The following is a 23,567-nucleotide window of genomic DNA, read 5'->3' on the forward strand; positions in this document are numbered from 1 at the left end:
CTTGAAGGAAGGGGAAATAGAGCTAACTGGTCATGATAGTGACTTCTTGCAAAAAAACCTGATAAAGATGGAACTTTGTGATAATCCTGACATGTCCGTTAGCTGTGGACTGTGGCCCTAACCACTATGCCCATGCTATGTTATCATTCTTCAGCTCCTTTTAAAATCGGGAATTTTGGTTCCTCTACTTTTTCAGATTGTTTTACATAAAGTCCCAGGGTTCTGAAACTTAGTCCTAAAAAAAAATTCTTTAACAGATTTTAGGAACTGGGTAATTGACATCTTATGCTCTGTTTCAAGAACCTCCTAGTGATTGATTACCTAGTTCCAGTTTTTCTGTGAGGCAGTCCTGGTCTTTAAATATATAAGTGAACGTGTTTTCAACTACTTTAAAATATATTGTTGTTGCTTCCCAATCTTGCATATTTCAAAATATCATGAAACTTATCAAGTAATTACATTATTTATCTTCTGTTTCTAGTCCTCTTTTAGACACTAGATTCTAAGATAGAGCCAATTGTACATTGTATGATTAGTGCATGCAGGGATCTGGGTTGGATTTCTAGCACAGAACAAAGGGATTGGGAGGGAATATAGTTCATGAAAGTAGCTTTCATTTTTGTTTTTAGTTTTCTATTAGGCAACATAGGGATAATTACACATGCTGGCTTTCCTAATGTTTTAGTGTAAGACTCTTTTTTTATCTGCCTGCTTCAAATTCTCATGTCTGACCTCTAGTGAGCTTTTGTTAGAGCTCAGCACTTCTTTTCGTGAAAGATGTCTTATTCTATTCTGGGACACTATGCTTTCACATTTTATGTTTTCTTCTCCTGTTTCTTGACAAATTCTGAATAGTGAGATTTCCCGTGAACTTGTTTCTGTGTTGTTTCTCCATGTTTAGTTCAATGCATCTATTATCCTATTTTGGCTTTTTGTTGTTGTTTGGTTTTTTTTTTTTTTGTTTTGTATGCAACTTCTTCCTTGCTCTAAGATTTACATCTCTGTGTACTTTGGAAGATGCAAGGTAAGCATCTCAAAGAATAAATGTAAAATATTCTGGATATTCAGCACCTTGCCGAACCTACTTTGCAATGATTTTTGTCATTTTTAGTAAATTCAATAAATTTCTCAAATAATTTATCTTTATCTTTTTTACAGCCTAGTCCCTCCCTAAATTTTACTACAAGTCATGTTAGATTCTACTGCAAAATATTGGTTGAAATACAAGCAGTTCCCCTTATTTCCATTGCTGTTATCCTGGTCCATGTTTTCATTATCAGTCATTAAAATGTTTTAAAAAACCCATTACCTGCTTTCTACATGTTGTTTTCTCCATTATCCAAAGTCACAACTTAAAATGAGAGTCACGTTACTTCCTTATTTAGAGTTTCAAATTAAGAAACCTTCCCATTTAATCAAAAACTTCTTTCTGATCCTACAAGATTCAGCTAACCTGGCCTCTCGCAATTAACCCCCTATTAGTATTAAACTCTCCTTTTCAACTTTAGTTGCACTGACTTTCAATGTGTTCTTTAAAAGCCATCAATTTTAGTGGCAATGTAAGGACTAGATATGAATAGTACTGTTGACCTTGGACAACTTTCTCCACATTTTAGCCTAGTTACTTATTTTATTTCCTTATTGAGAATTTAACAGTGAATATGATTTTCTAAAAGGATTTTTCTTTTACTTTAATTTAAAAGATTTTTCCAATCAAATTTACTTTATTAACAACATTTATTGTTTTTAAGCATGATTCTCTGAACTTTCATTATACCTCATTTTTCAAAATTTGGCCCTGTATACAGAATCTAAGGTCCATGAAGACCAATTTTATTCACTCATTGCCATTCTTCTAAAATCTATACGTTTTATGAGAAGAAAGGGGGAAAGAATAAAATACAAGTATAAATAAGATGGTGTAGTGAGGGGCTATGGGATGCTTTCCTGCAGCCCTGCTCCTGATCGCTGGCTAGCTTGTGCCCCCAAATAACGACACACAAATAGTATTCTTTTAAATACTGCTTGGCCAATTATTTTCAGCCTCTTACTCACATCTTGACTAACCCATATCTAATAATCTTTGTAACACCACGAATGATGTCTTACCGGGAAAGATTCAGCATGTCTGACCTGGTGGCTGGCTTCATTGCACCTCTCTCTGAGGAGAGGCACGACAGTCTGACTAATTTAGGAGAGGCGTAGCATCTGACTGAGCCATCTACCTCACTTCCTTCTTCCTGTTCTGTCTACTCCACCCAGCTAGGGGCTGGCCAAGGCAGTTTCTTTATTAAAACAGAAGACCCTCCCACATCATTTCCCCTTTTTCTGTTTAAACAAAAAAGAAGGCTTTAACTTTAACAGCAAAATTACATATAACAAAACAGTTATCAAGTAAGAATTACAGTTAGAATATTTATATCTACTTTATCTTTTATCATAACAAAGTAAAACAACTATAACTATCTATTCTTCTGCAGCTCCATCGAAGACTCCAGAAGGACACAATATTACCTAAGTAAATAAGAAATATGCAATTTCCAAACTCTAGAAATGATAGAGACATCTCACTTCCTGGACAGTCACCCAAAGTTCTTTTGTACTGTTGGGGCATCCATCTTCAGCCTACTGGCCCATAATTTCCAGCAGACATTTCCATGATCAGGAAATTTCAAAGGTAGTTCAGTCACTATCTGCTGTGTCCTTCAGAATGTCTCACAGACTCTTTCTTGAATCAAGAACCCCAAAGAATCATCTCACATTTAGGCAAGTTCAGCAGTCCTCTCTCATTGGGTTCTTTGTGTCCAGTCTCTGTAACAGTCCAGGCAAGAGCAGTTTCTTGCCCAAATGGCTATCAAACTCCATAAGGAGCCTCTTTGATGCCCTTCTTCCTCTTGAAGTAGATTGGTACTGCCAGAAGCAGACATGTCTCATTGTCATGAACAGTCCTAAGTTATTAAAAACATCTTAAATGCATGTTCTGTAGTCTTTGAAAGATATGAAGAATGTCTATCTAACTGAAATATATCTCTATATATCTAGAAAATCTAACATGACTACAAGTTTGACTATTACTGATGACTATCCATTAACAACCTATATACACTACATTTTTAAATGAACTACAAAATCATAATACCTTAATCAAGATCAGAAATACATATACATATAACAAAATTGACCTTAAATTTAAATCACTGAAGCAAAATCCATATCAATGCAAATTATTCATCTCCATATCATGTCCCCCTTTAAATGTAAAAGAACATTTATAAACAATATTTGGGAATATGGGCACAGTTATTTCTCTCCAAACTGCTTCCTGCTGAATGGGGATGCTGTTAATCAGATCTTTCATGGTGTAACCTGTGTGCCAGATTCATCTCAGTCATCAGTAAGGTGAAGTAATTTTCTGAAGGTGTTCACAGCAACCTTTCAGGAGGGTATGGTCTATCATACCATATTGGGATAGAAGCAATCCATACGGTCTCATTTTCTGTAAAAATAAAAGAATCTCTTTTCCAAAGTATCATATCCTTAGATCCAAATTCTGAAGTCAAGGTATTTTCAAAATATCTCTGTTGGATTAGTTCAGCAGCATTTATAAACAAATATCTTTCAGCAGCTGTTGCTTCTTCCTCAGCATTCAAACAATTCAAAGAGAGCATAATAGCATACAGTATCAAGATTCTCTGTGTATTTTCCATCTTCATGTGGCTTTACTTTAACCTCTATTTCTTTTTTTTTAACTTTTACTTTTTTGAGACAGGTTCTCTGTATATCTTTGTCCTGGAATAACTCTGTAGACCAGGTTGTCCTTGAACTCAGAGGTCTACTTGCCTCAGCCTCCCCAGTACTGGGATTAAAGGTGTGTACTACAACACCTTGAACTCACAGAGATCTGTCTGTCTCTGCCTCCGAGGCATTGGAATTAAAGGTGTGTGCTACCACACCTTGAAGTCACAGAGGTCAATCTACCTCCACCTCACAAGTGTTGGGAATAAAGGTGTGTACTACCACACCCAACTACTCTTTCTATCTTTTTTACTTTTAAGAACTTTAGTCTTTAGCCTGCATATATTCCCAACACATAGTAAACCATTTAGACATTTTCTTCAACTTTGAATCTTTCTTTTACTGTATATCTCTCTTTTTGGACCACATGAGTCTTTAATTTATGAAACAATATCAGTAGGACTAAAGCCGTGACTTTGACAGCAAGATCCAGCCCATTCCTTAGCTTTCTGCTATTCCAGTCTTGTGGCTGAGATACCCGCCAGAGCCATGTTCATTGCCACAATTCTACAGTGTTTCAAGGTCCCTGCCAGGAAGCAAGCTGCAACAGTGTTTAACAACAATCAAAAGCTCCATAGTCAGTACCGCCTGCTTGAAAGAGTCAGAGTTTGCCCTGGTAGGATGACCCAGAAAGCCGGCATTTTAAAACAGCACAACTTTTTTCCTGCTACAGCTGAAAACTGAAAAGCTTTTCATCAACACCATTTAAGTGTTTTGTGGCAGGACCTCTTAATGAGCTGCAGGGTTTTGCAGCTGAAGCTGAGTCAGGAAGCCTCTCTTAGATGAGAGCGCTTGCTCAGACCCGAGAAATTGCTGTTATCAAGAAAACATGCTTTACTCTAGTCTTTCCCAAGCTTTCTCAGGCTTTCTGTGGATTCAGTTATCCACGTTGGGCGCCATTCTGTAGTGAGGGCTTTGGGCAGGCCTGCTTTTCGCCCTGCCCTGCTCCTGGCTGCCTGCTAGCTTATGCCCCAAAATAACAACACACAAGTTGTATTCTTTTAAATACTGCTTGACCCATTATTTTCCACCTCTTACTCACATCTTGACTAACCCATATCTAATAATCTGTGTAACACCACGAGCGGTGTCTTACCGGGGAAGATTCAGCATGTCTGACCTGGTGGCTGGCTCCATCGCATCTCTCTCCCTAAAGAGAGGCACGGCAGTCTGACTAATTTAGGAGAGGCGTAGCATCTGACTGAGCCATCTACCTCACTTCCTTCTTCCTGTTCTGTCTACTCCACCCAGCTAGGGGCTGGCCAAGGCAGTTTCTTTATTAAAACAGAAGACCCTCCCACATCAAGATGGCATTGAAAGGTGGAGAAGAAAGGGTGGAAATGTATTTGTATGTCTAAATGTCAACTCAGTTCATCTCCAGAGGAGTTAGCAAAACTGAATCCCAAAGAATTTAAAACATGTTTTGAAATTTGTTGAATACACCACCAAGGAAAAGAAGCAACAAGGTTAGTGTGGTGGTTTGAAAGAAAATGGTCCCCAAAGGGAAGCACATTATTACGAGTTGTGGCCTTATTGGAGTAGGTGTAGTCTTGTTGGAGGAAGTGTGCTACTATGGAGGTGGGCTTTGAGATCTCATACATGCACAAGCTTAGACTGCTTCCTATTACCTGCCTATCAAGATGTAGAACTCTCAACTCTAACACCATGTCTGCTACATGTCACCATGTTGTACCATGATGATAACAGACTAAACTTCTGAAATCGTAAGCCACCACAATTAAATGTTTTTTCTTTATGAGAGTTGCTACATTCATATTATCTCTTCCTAGCAATAGAAACCCTAACTAATAAAAATGTTGGGACCAGGACTGGGTTATGGCTATGATAGACGTAATGATGCTTTTATTTGAAGAATTGTGAACCTTAGAACTCTGGATTAGAAAACAACTGAGTGCTTTAAGGGTTGCTTAATGGGCCATCCAAGTAGAAATATGGAAGATAGTGGTGCTGAGTTTAATTTGAACTTGAGTGCCTGGATCAAGAGGTTTCAGAGTAGAAGAATGTTACTATGTGAACTAAAGACAAAACTTGTGGTATTTTGGTGAGGAATGTGGCTGCTTTATGTCCTTGTATGAAAAAATCTACCTGAGACTAAAGTGAAGAGTTTTGCATTAATTCCCCTGGCAGAGAAAATCTCAAGACAGCCTATTATAGAATCTGTTGTGTGGTTATTAATGTTAACCCTAATGAAGATATACAACAAAAAGGAGCAAGCTGTAGAGAAAAAAAATCCACGATGTAAATCAATTTGAGGAGAAAATGAGATTGAGGAATATGGAGATAAGCAAAACAGAGTTAAGCCAGCAGATTAAGAAATGGAATGCAGGAGGTGATGACCTCCATACAAGATCCTGCTCCGCTAACTTTCCGATTTGTGAAAAGGAATGAAAGAAAAGCTTGGAGCTGAATGTGATTCTGCATGCCTTTAATCCCAGCACCCCAGAGGCAGAGGCTAAGAGATCTCTGAGTCTGAAGCCAGCCTGGACTATAGAGCAAGTTCCAGTACAGCCAAGTTTAGGCAATGAATAAACTGTCAAAAGCAAAATGCTGGTGAAAAAGTAATGGAAAGATTTCTGAGTTTGAGGCCAGCCTGGTCTACAGATTCAGTTTCAAGGTAGTCAAGCTTAGAAAATAAAGGATATCATTGAGAACTGAAAGTTGGTAAAGATGTATTTGAACTTGGGGCATGTTCCAGCCCCAGTAAGCAGCAGATCTCGACAGCTTTGGGCATATGGTTCTGGCTTCAGAGTCAAGGACAGAAGAAAGGGATTCTGGAATCCCCTGCCCTGCTAAAAAAAAAAAAAAAAAAAAAAAATCTGATAAGGCCAGGCATGGTGTCTCTGAATGGAAGCCTACAGATTACATTGTGTGAAGCTGTGATGTTGAAGCCTAGACTTTCTTGGCGATCCCAAGATGTTGGAGATGCCAGAGTAATGGGATACCTGCCTAGGAGGGCTGCAAACAGGGAGTAGAACTAGCCCAAGAGAAAGAAGTATGTTGAAGAAGAAGAAAAAAAAGCTGAAAGGATTTGGAGATCTGAAGAGCATTTGGATATCAGACATAGAGATGTAGTTTGGAGTTTGCCTTGTGGTTTCACTCTTGCCTTGTATTTTCTCACTATGCTCCCTTCCCTATGTTTTGGAATGGTAATGTATATCCTGTGCCACTATATTTTGGAAGGATTTGATCTGCGTTTTGATCTTGATTTTACAGGTGATTACAGTTAAGAGATTTTGTGGCTCTCAAAAGAGACTTTGGACTTTAGACATTTAAATAAATTTGAGACCTATAGGAGCAGGATTATACAGGCCACTATTTTTAATTGTATGGCAGTCAGAATTTTGAGTGACCTGGAAAGCCACAATTTGTACCTTTTACACAAAAGGTGGTTGCTTAGCCTTTAACAGTGGTAGTGAAATAACCTGATGCTATTTAAAGCAAGTGGTCAGGATATGCTAACATTGCTCTGTTTTTTTTTTAATTCTAATTTAGGAGGTTGCCTAGGGAAGAGGGGTTATTTAGTCTATGTGTCAGAGCAGCCATAGTTGGGGATGTGACCTAAGTCATTTTTTTCCCAACAAAGTCAAGTGAGTTATGTATTTCATTCCCATACTTCCATTCTGGTACAAAGAATTATTTATGTCTGGGCTGGACCCCGACAGAGACTGTTAAAACAATGGGGCCTTTTGAAACGGACTTGATGCATTTTTGCATTATGATATAATTTCAAGCCTTTGGGGGCCAGGAAGTATAATGTGGTTGTTTAGAAAAAAAATTCCATCCAAGGGAGTGGCACAATTAGGGGGTGTGGCCTTGCTGGAGTAGGTGTGGTCTTGTTGGCTAAAGTGTGTCACTGTCGATGTGGGCTTTGAGATCTTATGTATGCCCAGTGTCTCAGGCTACTTCCTGTTGCATGCCTATCAAGATACAGAACTCTTGCAAGATTCAGGGAAGTGAATGAAGAACTAGAAACTGGGATATCTTTGAAAACAAGACATATCTATAATACATTCAGCAACCTTAAAACTCAATATTTAAGTCATCCAATAGGAAAATGGGGCAAAGAACACAGACACAACTCATCAAAAAGTATATACAGATGGCAAGGTCTAAAACTAATAGTTATCACCATCATTGTGCACTAGGGATATGAAAATTAAAATCACAGAAATTACTGGATACCTACAAGGAGTGGTGAAAAGTAAACAGCAATGACAGCAGGTGTCAGCAAAGATACAAAGAAACTAGACTTGCTGGACAGAATTTAACATGCTAGCTTGAATGTTCTGTGATATTTTCACGTTTTGCTTTCTGACACACCAATTATGCTATTGAGTGCTGCTGTAGTTAGCCTGAAGTATCAGTTCTACCATGCTTAGAGTCACCGGTGAAAGAAGTCTCAGCTGAGCCATTGCCCAAACTAGAGTGGCCTGTGGACACATCTGTAGAGAATTGTTTTGATGGCTAATTGATGCAGAAGGGCACAGTCCACTGTGGGTAGCTCCATTCCGTGGCATATAAACCTCGGCTGGTATAAGAATACAAACTTCTGGGCAGTGGTGGCTCACACCTTTAATTCCAACACTCTGGAGACAGAGTCAGGCGTATCTCTGTGAGTTCGAGGCTAGCTTGGTTTACAGAATGAGTTCAGCTCAGTCAGGTCTACACAGATTAAACCCTGTCTTCAAAAACAAACAAAAAAAAAATGCCAAGCATGGGTTGGTGAGTGAAACTGTGTACAACTCCTCAATGGTTTCAATATCAAGCTCAAGTTCCTTCTTTAGTACCTGCCCTGGCTTCAGTCACGGATGGACTATGATCCGGAAGTATAAGGCAAAGAAACCCTTTCTTTCCTTATGTTTCCTCTTGTCAGAATGTTTTAATCCCAGCAATTGATAGGAAACTAGAAATCCAGAGAAATGAAAATATAGCAACCTACCAAAGCATGCATGTATGAACATTACAGCAGCACTGTTAGCAATAGCCAAAGCGTGGAATGCTGGGGTGCAAGTTAGAGGAAGAAGAGCTGCCTAGAATAGATGAAACCTTGAGTAAATTCCCAGAACTGAAATAGCAGCAATGAATAAACAAAGAAAATGTAAAGAAAATCACTTAAATGTCTTTAATGAGTAAGTGGGTAGAAAAGTGTCTTTCAGTTATAAGTTGGTTAATTGGCTGTGGTTCATCTTTAAAATACAATGACATTCTCCAACTGGAATGAGCAACACACTCAACGACTGGTAGGAACCTGAACAATATTTGTAGAATAAAACCAGCTAATCGTAATGCTGCATACTCTAGCATTTCATTTCCTTAATAGTATAGTTGTCATGTTAAAAAAAAGTCAAGGTATTAGGGGTTATCGGGGGCAAGGGACCTTGAAGAGGCAGATGTAATAAAACTATAGCATGTGGGATCTTTTGATATATCTGCATATTGATGGTAGTAATGGCTATATTGATCTAAACATGGGGTAAAATTTCACACATGCAGACATATACCAGTGTGTGTGAAACTAATGACACCTGAATATTCTGGAAGTACTGTGCCAATATCAGTTTCATGTATTTAACACTGTAAAATAATTGGTGAGATGACAGCAATGAAGGAATTAGATGGTTGTTGTACAGTCTCTCGCTGCATATATATGTATACAGGAAATTTACTTAGTGTATGCTGTAATTTCTGTGATTCCACAATTCTTTCAAAATACATGCTATTTTTTAATTTTTTCTTAAGTTTTCGACTTTATACATTTAAAAAAATGAAAGATTTATACAATCTGAAGAGAAACCAGAATATGACTTTTACACATTTTAAAAACACAAGCCCAGGCCTCATCTCAGGTGAATTGATGGGTGGAGGGGAGGGGAGGGAATGGGGAGGAAGAAGGGAGGAGATGGAAATTTTAAATATAAAAAAATAAACCAAAAAATGCAAAAAAAGAAGCCAGTGTGGAATCCCCTTAGCCTCATGGGAAAGCTTGTTGTGTCTTTGGGTTGAACACCCACAAATGAGAGATCGTGCTCCCCAAAAGTAGCTCCCTAAATGTGACTCAGTATTATTAAAAAAAACTTGGTTATTCAAACTTTCATGCACTAGTCCTAATGCAAAATGTGTTGTAAGAAGAATTTTGGGATACAGTGACATATATTATCCAGTAGAAACATTAGCTGCATGTCATCCAGAGTAATAGAAATGTGGCTATTTACATACATTGAGTTTACAGTTTTAATATATTAATGAGACAAAATAATTATTAAAATAAATATAGTTACTAATTTCTATTTTAATGTGGTTGTTACGAAACTTTAATTATGTGTAAAGTTCACATTTTAATGTGTATTGGACAGTGATGCTCCATATCAATTTTCCCCAGCTCTGAGTACACATTATAATGATTAAATGAATAAATAAATCAAACGGCTGCTGATGAAGCCCTAAAAACTCCCTGGGGGATTTCAATGTGCTGCCCCATGAGAATCATGGACCTAAGGGTAGATTCAAATGCTTTCAGTCACGATGTTTCTGAAGGTTGGGTCTTGGAAATGCACCAGAACAAACCCATATTAGAGATTCCTGAAGAGCCCTGCCCTAGGGTTTTTGTGAGATTTAATTTAAGAGAATTGGGTGATAGAAGATAGTTCTTATGAGCTAAGATATTTGTTATCACCCTTTGCCTTTGTTATCACCCTTCACTTCCAAGTAGACCAGCTCGAGTTCAGATGAGACGCCTAGCTTCATACTGCCAGAGATGATTTTCTTTTTAATTAATGCACTAAGCATTTATAATGAGAACTTATCCTGTTTAATTCTCCCATTTCCCTAATAATTATCTTCCCTCTTTTAATATTTATAGCTCTCTTTAAAAATGAATATACATCCTCGGATATATTTTCCCCCTCTTTGAACGTTACATATTAGAGACTCCAGTAATCTATAGATTTGAATTGTTATTACTAATAGTGCTGCTAAAAATCTTGCCTCTAGATAATCTAAATGGGAGGAAATATCTTTGCCAAACATTTTGGTAGAAGTAACCTTCCAGTGATCATGATAAATTATGTGGAGGAACTAATTGAAAATTATTTATTAATTTATTCAACAACTTAGTAGTTGGTGTATATCCAGGCAGTAATGTAGGCACACTACAAAACTGGCATTAAAATTCCTGTCTTTGTATGTCAGGCCTTCAGATTGGAGACGCAAAAACCATGCAAGGGAAGGTATGAAAGCTGGTAAAGAACAAAAGCAGTAGAGGAGCCCAGGACAAACCTGAGCAAGCAGAGGCAACCGATAGATGTGAGAAAGCAAAGGACAAAGGCGCCAATCATAATCTCAAAAGACAGGGGCAAACACCACACTCCCAACAGCAAAATCCTGAAAGATCAAAATACCTCAAGTTCAAATTCTCTAAGGCTTAAAATCCCCAAACTCACAATCCCGAAAGATCAAAACTCCAGATGTTGAAATCCCGAAACCTGAAATCCCACAAACTATAATTCCCGCTGAAAGAAACCAGCAAGTGGATCCAGAAGAGATACAGAGGGAATCTCTAGAAGCAATTGTGTTTTCAATGTGTGCACAGTGCTTGCATCATGGTAGACAGAAGAAGTACTTAGAAACTGGGAAGGCGTTGTTTTTGTGTGTGTATGTGTCTGTGGGTGTTTCCAGAAGAGATTATTGTGTATGAGTAAACTAGGTGGGGAAGATTCATCAGGAAGACAAGAATATGAACATAGTCCCTGAGGTGATCCGTGTCTTAAGAGAGAGGGAAAGAATAAAGCAGCTACTCACCACAGTGCAAGACTTCAAAGCTTAGTGGTCATGGAAAAGGCCATCTCCTTAGACTGTGTCTATCTATACTGTGTTCCATTATAATATTCCTTCATGTGAGGTGAATTTTCTTTCAAGCCCTCCCCCCCTGACTTAAATTGGCAGCAGTGTCTTTGACAATTCCCAGTGCTATGGCTTTCATTGTTACATCATTTTTAATAATGGTAAAAGGAACTGTGTGATGAATTCGATGTGTTAATTTATCCTATGGGTTGTCTTGCAGAATACAATATTGTCTTGGTGTGCAAACATTTTGAATTTAGATGAAAATGTTGAAACTCCTTCAGTAAAGAATACGTTTTTGATGAACATTTTCATGCTTAAGATCTCTGTTCTTTAGGCACCAGTGAATGTAACAATGATCCAGTGTCATTTCGTGGTGCATTTGGTCAAAAGGCTTGGGAAGTCCCATACAGTACTGCACATACCCATAGTTATTATTAAACTGCTAAATGCAATGAACAGCCATATTAAAATGCATTGAAAATTTTTACCCTTTCACTCATTTCTGTATGAACTGTATTCTGTATAAGTTAATCATTGTTGTATTCATGAGCTTATTGTTAGTATATCAGAATATTCATGATTAAAAATGTATATGAAGATTGCCAGCTTTGTTATATGAAAACTTCTGAAGTGTTTGCCTGTCATGTTTTGTTTCCTAGATAAATGAAGGAAATGGAGACTAAAAGCCAAAAGCTTGAAAAAAATAATAAAAGAAAGTATAATGGATTAGTAAAAAATAAAATAATAAAGGATTTAGTAACTCCAAGAACAGACAATTTTGTTATATTATAGTAGCTACGGAATGCAGCTCCAAAACGGGAGGAATAATATTTCTTTGGCCCCTGGTAACTGGCAACAAAGGATACCTCTAAATGAAGAAAAGGGAAGCAGACAAGTTGCTAGGTTCTGAGGCCTTGAATCAAGATTCAGGCCATTAGCCAACAAATTTCTAGCTTAGTCCTTTTGTTTCCTTTGCCATGAATACATTTCTCAGGTATTTGGAATCATTTCAGTCTGAGCCAGACAATTCTGATCTTCCAGAACTTTGAACACTTTGCAATTCAGACGAATTTGGGTCAGAGTCCTCTCCTTCCAGAAAGGTTTTTTTTTTTTCTTTTTTTTTTGTCTTATGCAAATGTGAGTATTTTCTTCACAAAGGACACACAAACACACACACACACACACACACACACACACACACACACACACCCCAAGTCACTGCAAACTATGAGGTACAGCCTTCTACAGAAAATAGAATTGTTCAAAGGAGATCATGCCAATGAATTTTTAATTTTGCAACTAGGGGGCACCGTTTATGCACTTCATTCTTTGTAACAGAAACTCTTCCAAACTATGACGCCATGTGCAATTTCCTTATTATTTAGACCTCGTCACAGAAACCTCTAAAATTAGCCAGACATTCCTGAAAATTCCAGTTGTAGTATTAAATGTAGTATATGGCTAGGAAAAGAAGGAGTCTCTGGTATATTCTTCAAGTCAGAGAGTGTGGGATCCTTAAAAGCTGAGGATCTGTTGACAGGTCCATGCCCAGAACACTCCAGGAGAAAGGGGGGCTCTATTCCTAGGGTAAAAGATTTTCAGACAACTGGGTAAAAATTAAGGAGGAGAAACTATCACGACTTCTATCAGAGGCCTGATATCCTAGATGTTTACTTTTAAAAATCACTAAGAGACTTTTTCTGACACATATTTTACCTTTTAAGTTTCCCTTGAACCTGTTCAGTGTACATGGCCTTTGTAAAATGAAGTTGGCCACATCACAGTATTTTTTTGTGAAGGATTTTGGTAGATGAATGTAAACACAGAGAGCAAACCTAAAAGCAGCATTAGGGTTATATTCACATTACACATAATACACAGATATATTTCATAATTAGTTAATTCTTAGTGTGAACTTGATTGGCCAGGACACCCAGAGGACATGATGCCCCCTGGTGGTTACTGAATTATCACTGCTTTCCTTGACAGCAAAATATCATCTGGATAAAGACATAACAAATTTGAAGATGGGAAACCATGAAAGCGTGGAGAAGTATTTCACATGATTTCAGTTATGTCTTCATATCCACTCTGGTGATTTATGGAAAAATGAGTGTGAATATTGGATAGGAAGAATCTCCTCATGCAAAGTTACTTTTGAAGAAAACATATTCTTTAGAATGCTAACCACATGTCAAGTGGTTTTCAATAATGTGTGACACATTTTTCTCCCAATAACTAGTTCTCTTAATATTCTTCAAACAATGATACTTTTGAGAACACTGGAAAGCTTTGAGGGATCAGAGCATTTCAGTGACACCTTGGCAATATTCTGGTTATTTCTTAACAGCTAATCTATATTAAATTAACTCAGGGATTGCAGGTGAAACACTATGACTGTAATCTTTTGAAGTTTGCCATTTATCTCATACCTCCAAGTGGATGAAATTTTGTAAAGATGCAAAGCTTATTCTTGAGTTTTTGCTTGCTAAGTCTGTTGCTGAGATGACAAGATGAAATTATTTTCTGTGTTTTATGTTTACATTATACTGCAAAGAAATGTTTTGCATACAATAGATAAATCATACCATGTAAATAATTTTCCTATGCAGTGGGAAAATGTTCACATTCTGATTGAAACCAAAAACTGAAAGCTTGGTTTTTTTTTTTACCTGTTTTCTTTTGTTTGTTTGTCTGTTTTTCTACAGAGCACCTTTTTTGGTTCTCTTGAAATAGTCCCCATTCCTTGATGAACTTGCATTTGGGCAGGGAGTGAGGAAGAGGTGGGTCCAGAGGCAGCTCAGTGAGTGGTTCATTGTTGGCAATCAGTATTCAGTTTGGCAGCCATGGCAAGGTAACATGCTGAGCTCTCAGGGTGTTCTTGCACCTCTGAAGATGTAGTTTCTAGACGTGCACATGTGAACACATGGAGTCACTTTCACGATTAGAAAATGCACAAACCTTATTCTCTGAAGTTACTATGTTTTATTCCTAAGTATTACTCTTCTTAAAACTCAAAGCTATTTCACAGAGGTAAATACTAAAGTAAATATTAGTATTGTGGAAAGTTAAAGGAAAATAGCAGCTGCCTCTCTCACTTAGAATATATAAATTAAAATGACATTAATTTTCATGTATGTATGATTTTGTGTGATTAGTAGTAAATTGTTAGAGAAATGATACAAAGTGAATAAAACTTTGCTATATATTTGTATCTGCAGCCAGGCAGTTTTCATCTTTCTATTCTGCCTTTAGAATATATGTTTCAAAACAGAAGATATGAAAAAATAAAAGTTTAGTATTTATTACTATGTATTTAAGTTTTATAACTTAATATAATTTTTAAAATAATTTCTGCTTTTTGGTCAAACATGATTTTATATATCGTTTGGTATTGCTAAAGAAAATGATCTAATTTCTAATTCACTTTCTATAAGTACATTACTTCCTAAGTTTTTTAAGAAATAATATGCATAAAGTATACATAGGTAACTAAAATTATTTTTAAATAGATTGAGGAAATTTATTATCATATTATTTTAAAACATGAACTCTTCTGTTACTGTTTAATTTCAGCAGCTTTACATGGAGGTAGGCTTATAAATGCTCTGCTACTTACAAAGACACTCTCGTATGAATTTAAGCATGAAGGCATGCTATAAAACATTATACACTGGACATTGTCTTTTTGATTGTCATGCTTTCCCATTTCAATGTCCTGATTTCCTTATCAGTACACCTATATGCCACTAGGTTGGTGACTCTAGAAATAAACTCCTTTGTGTTGATCTGCAGGGAGAATGTCACCAGCCCAGCACAAGAGCAGTTAGCCTGAAACACTCCTCTCCAAAAATAAGGGTGAGACTTTAACCATGCCTGCGTCTGATGGGAAGAGGGGAACACTAACAGGAGGCGCCACACTACTTATGCTCCCCAGGGGAAACAACATGTTCCTTCTTCAGCTTCCTGGTTTAATTGGGAAGTGTTTGTATTCCTATCACTGAGTAGGAGTCATTCAATAGATGAAAGGGATATTTTAAACTGTCAAGGCTATCCTGGGGACACTATAGGAAGATGAGACTTCGGGGAAATTGTTGAAATCTTGGAAATTTTATTTTGATTATTAGAAATTGTTCAGCGTTTGTGAGCTTGTGATTCTTTGAGTTTTAATGCTTAAGTATTGAGATTTATATTTTTAATTCTGAATTTGAGCTTCCAACTTTTACCCTGATTGCCTCTGTCTGGGTAAATAAGGCTTCATCTTCTCTGTAACCAGTGTGCATTGCCTAGATTGTTTTGTCTCCCTCCAAGATTAATCTATTAAGCATTTTACATTTTCTATGCATCTTTAAAGGGCACTTAAGATGCTCTTAAGCATAATTTCTAAAATATTTAATAGATCTAATGGCTAGCAATATGTAACATTTAATAAATAAACTACAGAAGAAAATTCGTTGGGAAAAAAGAAAAGCTCATTTCTTTTTTGGTATAATTATATTAGGCAAGTAAAACAGCAGAAGAAAGCCATAAAAAAAGAAAAAGTATCTGGGAGCTGTTATCTCTTAAAAGTCCCTTACTGTACACTGGAGAGATGACCTAGTGCACATATCCAGAGAGGTCAACTAGGAAGTCTGCAATCTGAGGTCAAACTTATTGTCCATCAGGAGTAAAGACTGATCATCCAGAAGCTTCCTTTTTCCTTAAGAGAGAAATATTGACTAATAAGAAAAATGCTCATCTTAAATATGTGACCTATCTAACTAAACGTGACCTTTGAAATGGATGATTTGGCCACTACATTTTTAAGTTCTTCATTTTACAATGTCAACCACTTCTTGCTTACAAACTCTTCAAAACTGCCTAATGGAAAACAGATTTCTCCACGCACTTACCCTTGCAGCTTGGGTTGGATGAATTCAAGTGGAAATGTTTGTTACATTTTTAGTCTTAGCTTCCTTTAGAACGATAATTACGGAGTAATTATGGACTAACTACAGAAAATAGTAAATGTTTGTCCAAGTAGAAGGAATGGTTATGTGAATTTAGTACCTGGCGGCTTTCTTTAAAAATGAATGTTATTGACACAGTGGAATGGAAAGCGATTGGAGCAGGGCATTCTATGAAAGACCCCAGAAAACGAGAAGGGTATAAGAAAAACGACAGGGAACGTTTTCTAAGGTCCCATTTCCCCGGGAAAGTAACTGAAGATAGGACTAGGGAAGAGGCAAGCATAAAACAAAAGACTTCCTTTCTTCCCCGATCCCCCCACCCCCCACCGCGCCCTTCAGTGTTTCTTTTGCCATAGGTTGCTGCTGCAAACGCAGGCAAAATTTGTTTGGAAAAAGAAAATACTTTTGGTTAATGCTCAATTTTCTTCTTCCAGCTATTGAAGTAAGTGGTAGCCAAAAATATCTCTTGAGTTATAGAACAGTAGTTGAAACTTTAAAAAAAAGAAAAAGAAAAAAAGAAAGAAAAGAAAGGAAGAAAGGAAGAAAGAAAAAAAGAAAAACGCATAAAGCTAAACCAATGTTATCCGATGCGCAGAGATGGCTAACAAAAAAGTAAAAGCCACTCTAAAAGCATAGTTCAATTTCACTGTCCTGGTCGGGATCGGTGATTGGTAGGTGAAGAAAGGTTCGTTTCGCTTCTGCCTTCTAGAAGACGTGAGCGGCACTGCTATGTACAGGAGTGTAAGTCGGGAGAGTTATTCTCGGGTTTATCCAGCTCAGTGAAGCTGCAGTAGCTAAAAGCCAAATGGTCTAAGCTGCACGCCGCTGGCCTAAAGCTACCCGTTCCCATTTTCCCAGCAACCGAACTGGGAGGGAATCCTGGACTCGCAACCCGACTCCGTTTGGCGCTGATTGGCTCCCGCTCACGACCCCGCCTCCGAAGCAGAGGCGGCCACTTCATCGGGACACGCCCCCCGGCCCTGGGAATCGCCGCCTGGCAGGCAGGCTGTGTCTGCCACTCAGTCGGAGTGGCGGAGGCTCTAGGCTCGGAGCCCCGCCCCCTCCCCCCTAATTGATATTATTGGAGTGTGGAGCAAGCGGCCGGTCTGCAGTCGGAGACTTGCAGGCAGCAAACACGGTGCGAATGTACCGGAGGGGGGAGAGAAATCAAACAGCTAAGCGTGGAGCAGCCGGCCTGGGACCCAGAAGGGGATCGATGCGAGGAGAGCAATAATAACAACAATAATAACCCACTTCGGAGCAAACAGCATCTAAAGAGCTGCGACCCAACTGCAGCCTAAAATCAAACCTGCTCATGCACCATGGTTTTTCAAACTCGGTACCCTTCGTGGATTATTTTGTGCTACATCTGGCTGCTCGGCTTTGCACACACGGGGGAGGCGCAGGCTGCGAAGGAAGGTAAGGCCGGAGGAAAGCAAAGTTTGTTCTGACTTATTTATTTCGCTGTCTACCTGCCCGAGCCGACGGGTCCGTGGCGCTGCCGGCCGCGCCTCCGGCGCCAGGCGACCCTCCCCCGACCCCCGCCCCCTCCCCGCCGGCGGCTCGGAGCGACCAGCGGCGACTAGTAGGCACTAGTCGGGCCCTGAACACCCGGGGTGGCCGGGGACCGGTGCGCGTTCTGCAGCCGGGGCAGCCAGGGGGGTCTGGTTGGCGAGGCTGGCGGGCGAGCTCTTGCATCCGGCGGCTCGAGTCTTTCGTTTCAGCCGCCGCGTCTGGCCATTCTTTTCGCGACAGGCTTGTCGCGGGCACCTCGGTCAGAGTTGGCTCGAAAGCTGGGGAGTGCAGCCCCGCGTCGCCCCCAGCCTTCCCGGAGGGGACGAGACTTCCGAGGCTGCGAGCGCTCGGTCTCCTGCCGACTCGCTCACTGCAGCGGCGGCGGGCCTGTGGTGGGCGCTCGGCTGCCGCGCGAAACAATGCGGCCGCGAGGGGAGGCAGCACGCGCGGGGCCCGGGCTCGACCTGCCGCCGGGAGGGCTGGCTGCAGCCGGCAGCCTGCCAGGAGAGGCCACCGTGTGAGAAGTCTCCGGTCACCTGGCCCAGGTCTGGTACTCCGGGAGTCCGAATGGCCAGTCTTGGCGAAAACCCTGGCCTCGGGGGACCAGTTCTGGTACGGGCGGGGAGGTTTCTTTTGACCACAGGATACGCCTGTACGTGGGTATTTTTTTTTTTTCTTCCCCTGCGTCTCCTTTGAACCACTGGCAAAAGGTAAAATACCTTTCGGTGCCTGTAGTTGGAGCTGGGGAAAAATAAATCCTGTCTGAGGAAATGTTTTGCTGCTAAGCGGTGTCACAGTACCCGTGCCCGATCTGACAACCTGCGTATTTAATGTTGATTTTCAGATACTTTAGGAGCCTGTTCAGAGCTGTAAAGGGAGCGAGATCTGTTAGATTTAGGTCATGGTAGTACTAAGGGGAGGGAGCGTATTGGTCCTCGCTTCTTCTATTCCTAAAACTTAGGATTTCACGGAGCGTTTCTTTATTCTCTTCGCCCACCCTTCTTCATCCATTCAACATCCCAATCCGGTGCAGTATCCCACTTTGGAACCGCCTGACCTTCTGACCCCACTTTGCACATCTGCAATGTGTGTGGACGCTGAATCCATTCAGAGAAAAACGTGTCTCTGAGTTGATGGTTATGTCTGCAGGTGCGTCTGCCAGAGACAGCCACCCACCCACCAACCGCACATTTCGAGCTTCTTGACTTTGGCGATCAGAAACAGTCACCCTGCCACCTTGTCCCTATTCCTCCGGAATAGCGGGATCTGAGGAAAAGTTTGCCCCGCACAGCGAAGCGGCGCGCGCGAGCTCTGGCAGACTCCAGCAGGAGTTTGAGCTATAAATAACTGCATCACTAGGGGGAGAGGTGCCTGCAGCCAGCAGGCCTCGCTGGCTCGCTCTCCTCCTCCGGTGCTACGTGGAGAGGGTTCTGATGCTCGCAGCCAGAGTTCTTCAGATGCAGACAAGATGTTTAAGAGGCAGGTGGAGGGGAACGCGTCCGTCTTCTCGGTGGCGACGCTCGGGGCGCTCAGGCGCAATCAGGCTCTGGCATTCCCGGAGCGCAGCTACCCGGAGGTGGCCCGCGGCATCGCCGCACCCAAGGCGCACAGCCAGCAGCACGGCGAGCAGGTGCGCGGCTTCGAGGGCAGCTGGGGTGGGGGCCGACAGCCCTGGTCCCCTTCCCCGCTTTCTTAGAGCCAGCAGGAGTGGCTGGGGGAGCAGAAAGCTAATTGCGGCTGCTGCTTTTCCTCTCGACAGTGCAACCGCCGCCGCGCCCTCAGAGGAGGCGCTTCCCGAAAGCCCGTCTGTTCCTCACGACTCCTGCCGGAGCTGGGCGCCACCGGCTCCCTGGAGTCCCTGTTCTGGAAGTGTAATGGACGCTAGGTTGGCGGGCGCGGCCGTCTGGCTGCCCCGCCCCGCCCCGCCCCGCCCCGATGCTCCGGCGGCACTGGAGTCGAGCGGGTGGCCGCCGATCCTCAGCCCGGACCCCTCGGAGCGGCCAGCTGCCCAGTGCCTTCTCTGGGCACGCGGCGAGGCAGACTCGGTGTCTCGAGCCCAGAGGGAAGAAGCGCGCGGGGGCGATTGCATTCAACACTCCAGAGCCGCCGAATGCATTACCGGCTCCTGTCCACCGTCCACGTCCTCTTGATTTGCTAATTTCGCTGATAACTTGCTGGCCACCAAGTAGCCCAGGGGTAAAGGCACAGCAGAAAAGGGTAATCGCTGTGTTTATTTCATTCTTAACATCAAGCCCAAAGGGTCACTTAAGTTTAAAATCCACTGGTTGTTGTCAATCCAGAAGCTCCCTCCCCCACAATAAATTACAAAAGAGTTCTGTGGCTTCAATTTGTTTCCTTGGGCTTCATCTCTTGTCACAAGTAAAAAGAAAAAAAAAAAGAGGAAAAAAAAAAACCTTTAACAATTACTTTTCTTGTAAATACTCTAAGCCAAAGACTTCCTGGTATTCCAAGTTAAAACATAAATTGAAATTTTATAAGTTACACTTGTTTTTAATTAAAAGGAGTCGATCTTTACCCTTGACAGTCTTAAACGTAAAACACTAAAACCAAGCAGTGCAGGCTAATGTCTTTGTACTTCTCTGTTTCTAGTTACTGGGGATCTCCGAGTCCTGTAAAGGAATTGAGCGAAGAGTCAATTGTTCTTCTCTTTTAACAGGACGCTGTTTTCTTTACCTTTCAAAACACACACCTATTAAAACTAGAGCCTGGAAATGATATTAAGACGTTCATATACTCACATATTCTCATGTCAAAATGTGAATTTTCCTGTAATTATGAACATTTACGTATTAATTATATGTAAAGAATACAGTGATTTTTGTGCCAATAGATCATTTGTCAAATGCTTTAAGGTCAGGCATATTAAAGAACCAAAGCTATGTAACTCTAAAACCAGTTTTATCAGTAAGCATTTTATAGGAATAATTATTTTAAAGCAACAACATCTCCAACTGAAAGGATAATGTGTCCAAACAGATACCAGTCTAATGAATTTTTACATTAATACTAATACTTTAATCACATTTTTCATAAATATTGATTATGCTTTTTGATAGTTTAGAGATGGAATACGGTTGTTTGTAGAAGTCAGTGCAGAGTTAAAGCCGCTCAGAAAATAGCTAGTATGTCGAAATATTTCCAGTTGTGAAAGAAGTGTATGAAAGCTGGCGCTTGACTGGCACAAAAACACAAGCTGCAGGTAACAGGGACTTCTCTCCCATGGTAACACTGTTTAACGTGGATTAAGCCTTTTTTATATTCACTTTGGTAGAAGACAAAGTAATGGCAGCTCATTCTTCTTTAAATGTTAAACTCCAATTGTCAAGAGATGATAGGAAATATTGCTAGCAGAGTATTAAAAAGTAGAGCCTGGCTGAAAAATGCTGCAGGGATTCTATTTTATTATGTTCATGTTGGTATATCTTGCGAAATGTGGGAACTCACTGACTTACAAAGCTATTGTATGTTATTACTACAGAGTCACATTATCTGATTTTAATTTTTACACACACTTTCATGTTCGTATTTTGTTGAAAATTTACTTCAGATTTTAAGTGAAGGATATCAAGTGCATGGATATTTTAATATGCTCCCTCCAAAAAGTATAATATGCTTATATAATATGGATGTTCATTGCACCGTTCATTTATATCAATGTCATAAGTCATAATGTAATAATTTAATAAAAATTAGATTCGTCTTAAAATGTTTAGAGATGTGTTTAAAATTTCCTTGTAACATTTGGGAATTAAACTTTCTTTTTCAGTACTCTTACTGGACTCTAAAGCACAGCAAACAGAATTGGAATGGATTTCCTCTCCACCCAGTGGGGTAGGTACATGTCTCATAATATACAATATCATATCTGTTTAGAGTAAGAAACAGGAGCTTCCCCTTAGGGAAACTGTTCACATTCATACATTTAAAACGTTTAAAACTTCAATATATTGTTCAGTGTTTTGTCTTCTCTTCAGATATTGGATTCTCAGAATATGGGAAGTATGCTTAGAACTTTGGGAAATGGAAAAAAAAAATAACCCAAACCCAAGTCTTTGAGTTCTTATTGTGAGTGGCATCAATCATGCCTGTGCGCTCAGGTTATAAATGCTAACTAATTGCAGAGAACATTCTTTTCACAAACTCACTTAAGCCTCTGCAGTTGCCTTATGCTTCTGTGTAATAATCACTAGGTAGAGTCTGTCATTCTTTAAAACAGTATGAAACCTGTTTTCATCCTTTAAAAATAGTTCTAACATTGCCCAAAGGAGACTCCAGAGGGTAACTAAAACTGTAAGACAATATCAAGATGTAAGATTTGCTGCACAGTGTTAGATTCTTAACATTTGTGTTGTGCTATCTGCTGTTATTAATCAAACGTGATGACAGAAATATATCTATATTACAGCAAAATTCAGCTTCAGTACATGTGACTGAATATTAAATCTGCCTGTCCAAGTATGAGTAGAACCTTAAATGTTTTTTAATCATTTTTCATATATTCAGAAAGTTACATTACTCAAATTTAGTTTCATGATATCTTTATGTGTCATTTCTGATGTTGAGATAGGAACAACTTTTGATTTGATAGAGCAAGTGGACTCGGAGAAAGGAAAAGAAAAACCTCCATTGCAACTTAAGTTTATCTTTAATGCATGAGGAAATCTGGGGTTTAAGGGGCATGAAATATCAATGAAGATGTACACTCTTACAACTGATTTTTAGAATGAGAACGAAAGCAGAAGAACAAAATCATAGAATCAACATATCATGAACAGAAAATTCACTTGGAGAACTTGTCATTTGATAGTAAGATGAGAAATTTTAAGCATGCTTTAAGTTTTCAGAGTTTTTGTTACATTAAAATTTGGAAAGTTTCTCTGAGCTCATATTGTAGTTATCTTTATTGGCCGTAGGAAATTATGGGAAAGTGACAAATTCATGAATTTGTTCACTTTATAAAAGGTGCTTCCTTCTATGTGAAATTGTTTTCCTTAAAAAGTATACATTGTAGAAAGACATTCATGGTTTAAAAAAAAAATACCAGTCTTGCCAATGACAGATGCAACCCATTTTCTACCATCTATCAATTAAAATAAATAGATACAGAAGATGGTTTTATCTCCGAGAAGAAGTAGACTTATAAATGACTGCAGCACTTCATCCATGTAATGCACAACATGATAAATTATGACTGTCAATGTTATCTTGGACTCAGATGGGCATTTCATCAGTCCAGAGAATCTTGAGTTAAAGCTTAACTATATATATGTGTGAGAATCAATAGTCTGTGTAAAAAATATGATCCACTGCATTTTCTTTATATGACACAGATTTGTTCACACGTGCGTTAGAAGAATGCTATTGTTGCCAGTTATGAGAAACTATTTTTATCACTTTATAAAAATTACTTTGTGATATTTATAA

General features: G+C 39.6%; 1 protein-coding gene across 5 annotated transcripts in view; it reads left to right on the top strand.

Moving 5' to 3' along the window:
- The first annotated feature begins 17,898 nt into the window (after window positions 1-17,898).
- The window catches only part of Epha7 (EPH receptor A7), a 151,018-nt gene continuing 145,349 nt past the window's right edge, over window positions 17,899-23,567 (top strand). For all 5 annotated transcript variants that reach the window (XM_038347389.1, XM_038347390.1, XM_038347391.1 and 2 more), the window contains exons 1-2: window positions 17,899-18,026; window positions 21,910-21,974. In XM_038347389.1, coding sequence (XP_038203317.1) covers window positions 17,930-18,026; window positions 21,910-21,974 — 162 coding nt within the window. In that variant the 5' untranslated portion in view covers window positions 17,899-17,929. The remainder of the gene's footprint in view (window positions 18,027-21,909; window positions 21,975-23,567) is intronic.

The sequence above is a fragment of the Arvicola amphibius genome, chromosome 11 (assembly GCF_903992535.2).
Source record: "Arvicola amphibius chromosome 11, mArvAmp1.2, whole genome shotgun sequence".
NCBI lineage: Eukaryota > Metazoa > Chordata > Mammalia > Rodentia > Cricetidae > Arvicola > Arvicola amphibius.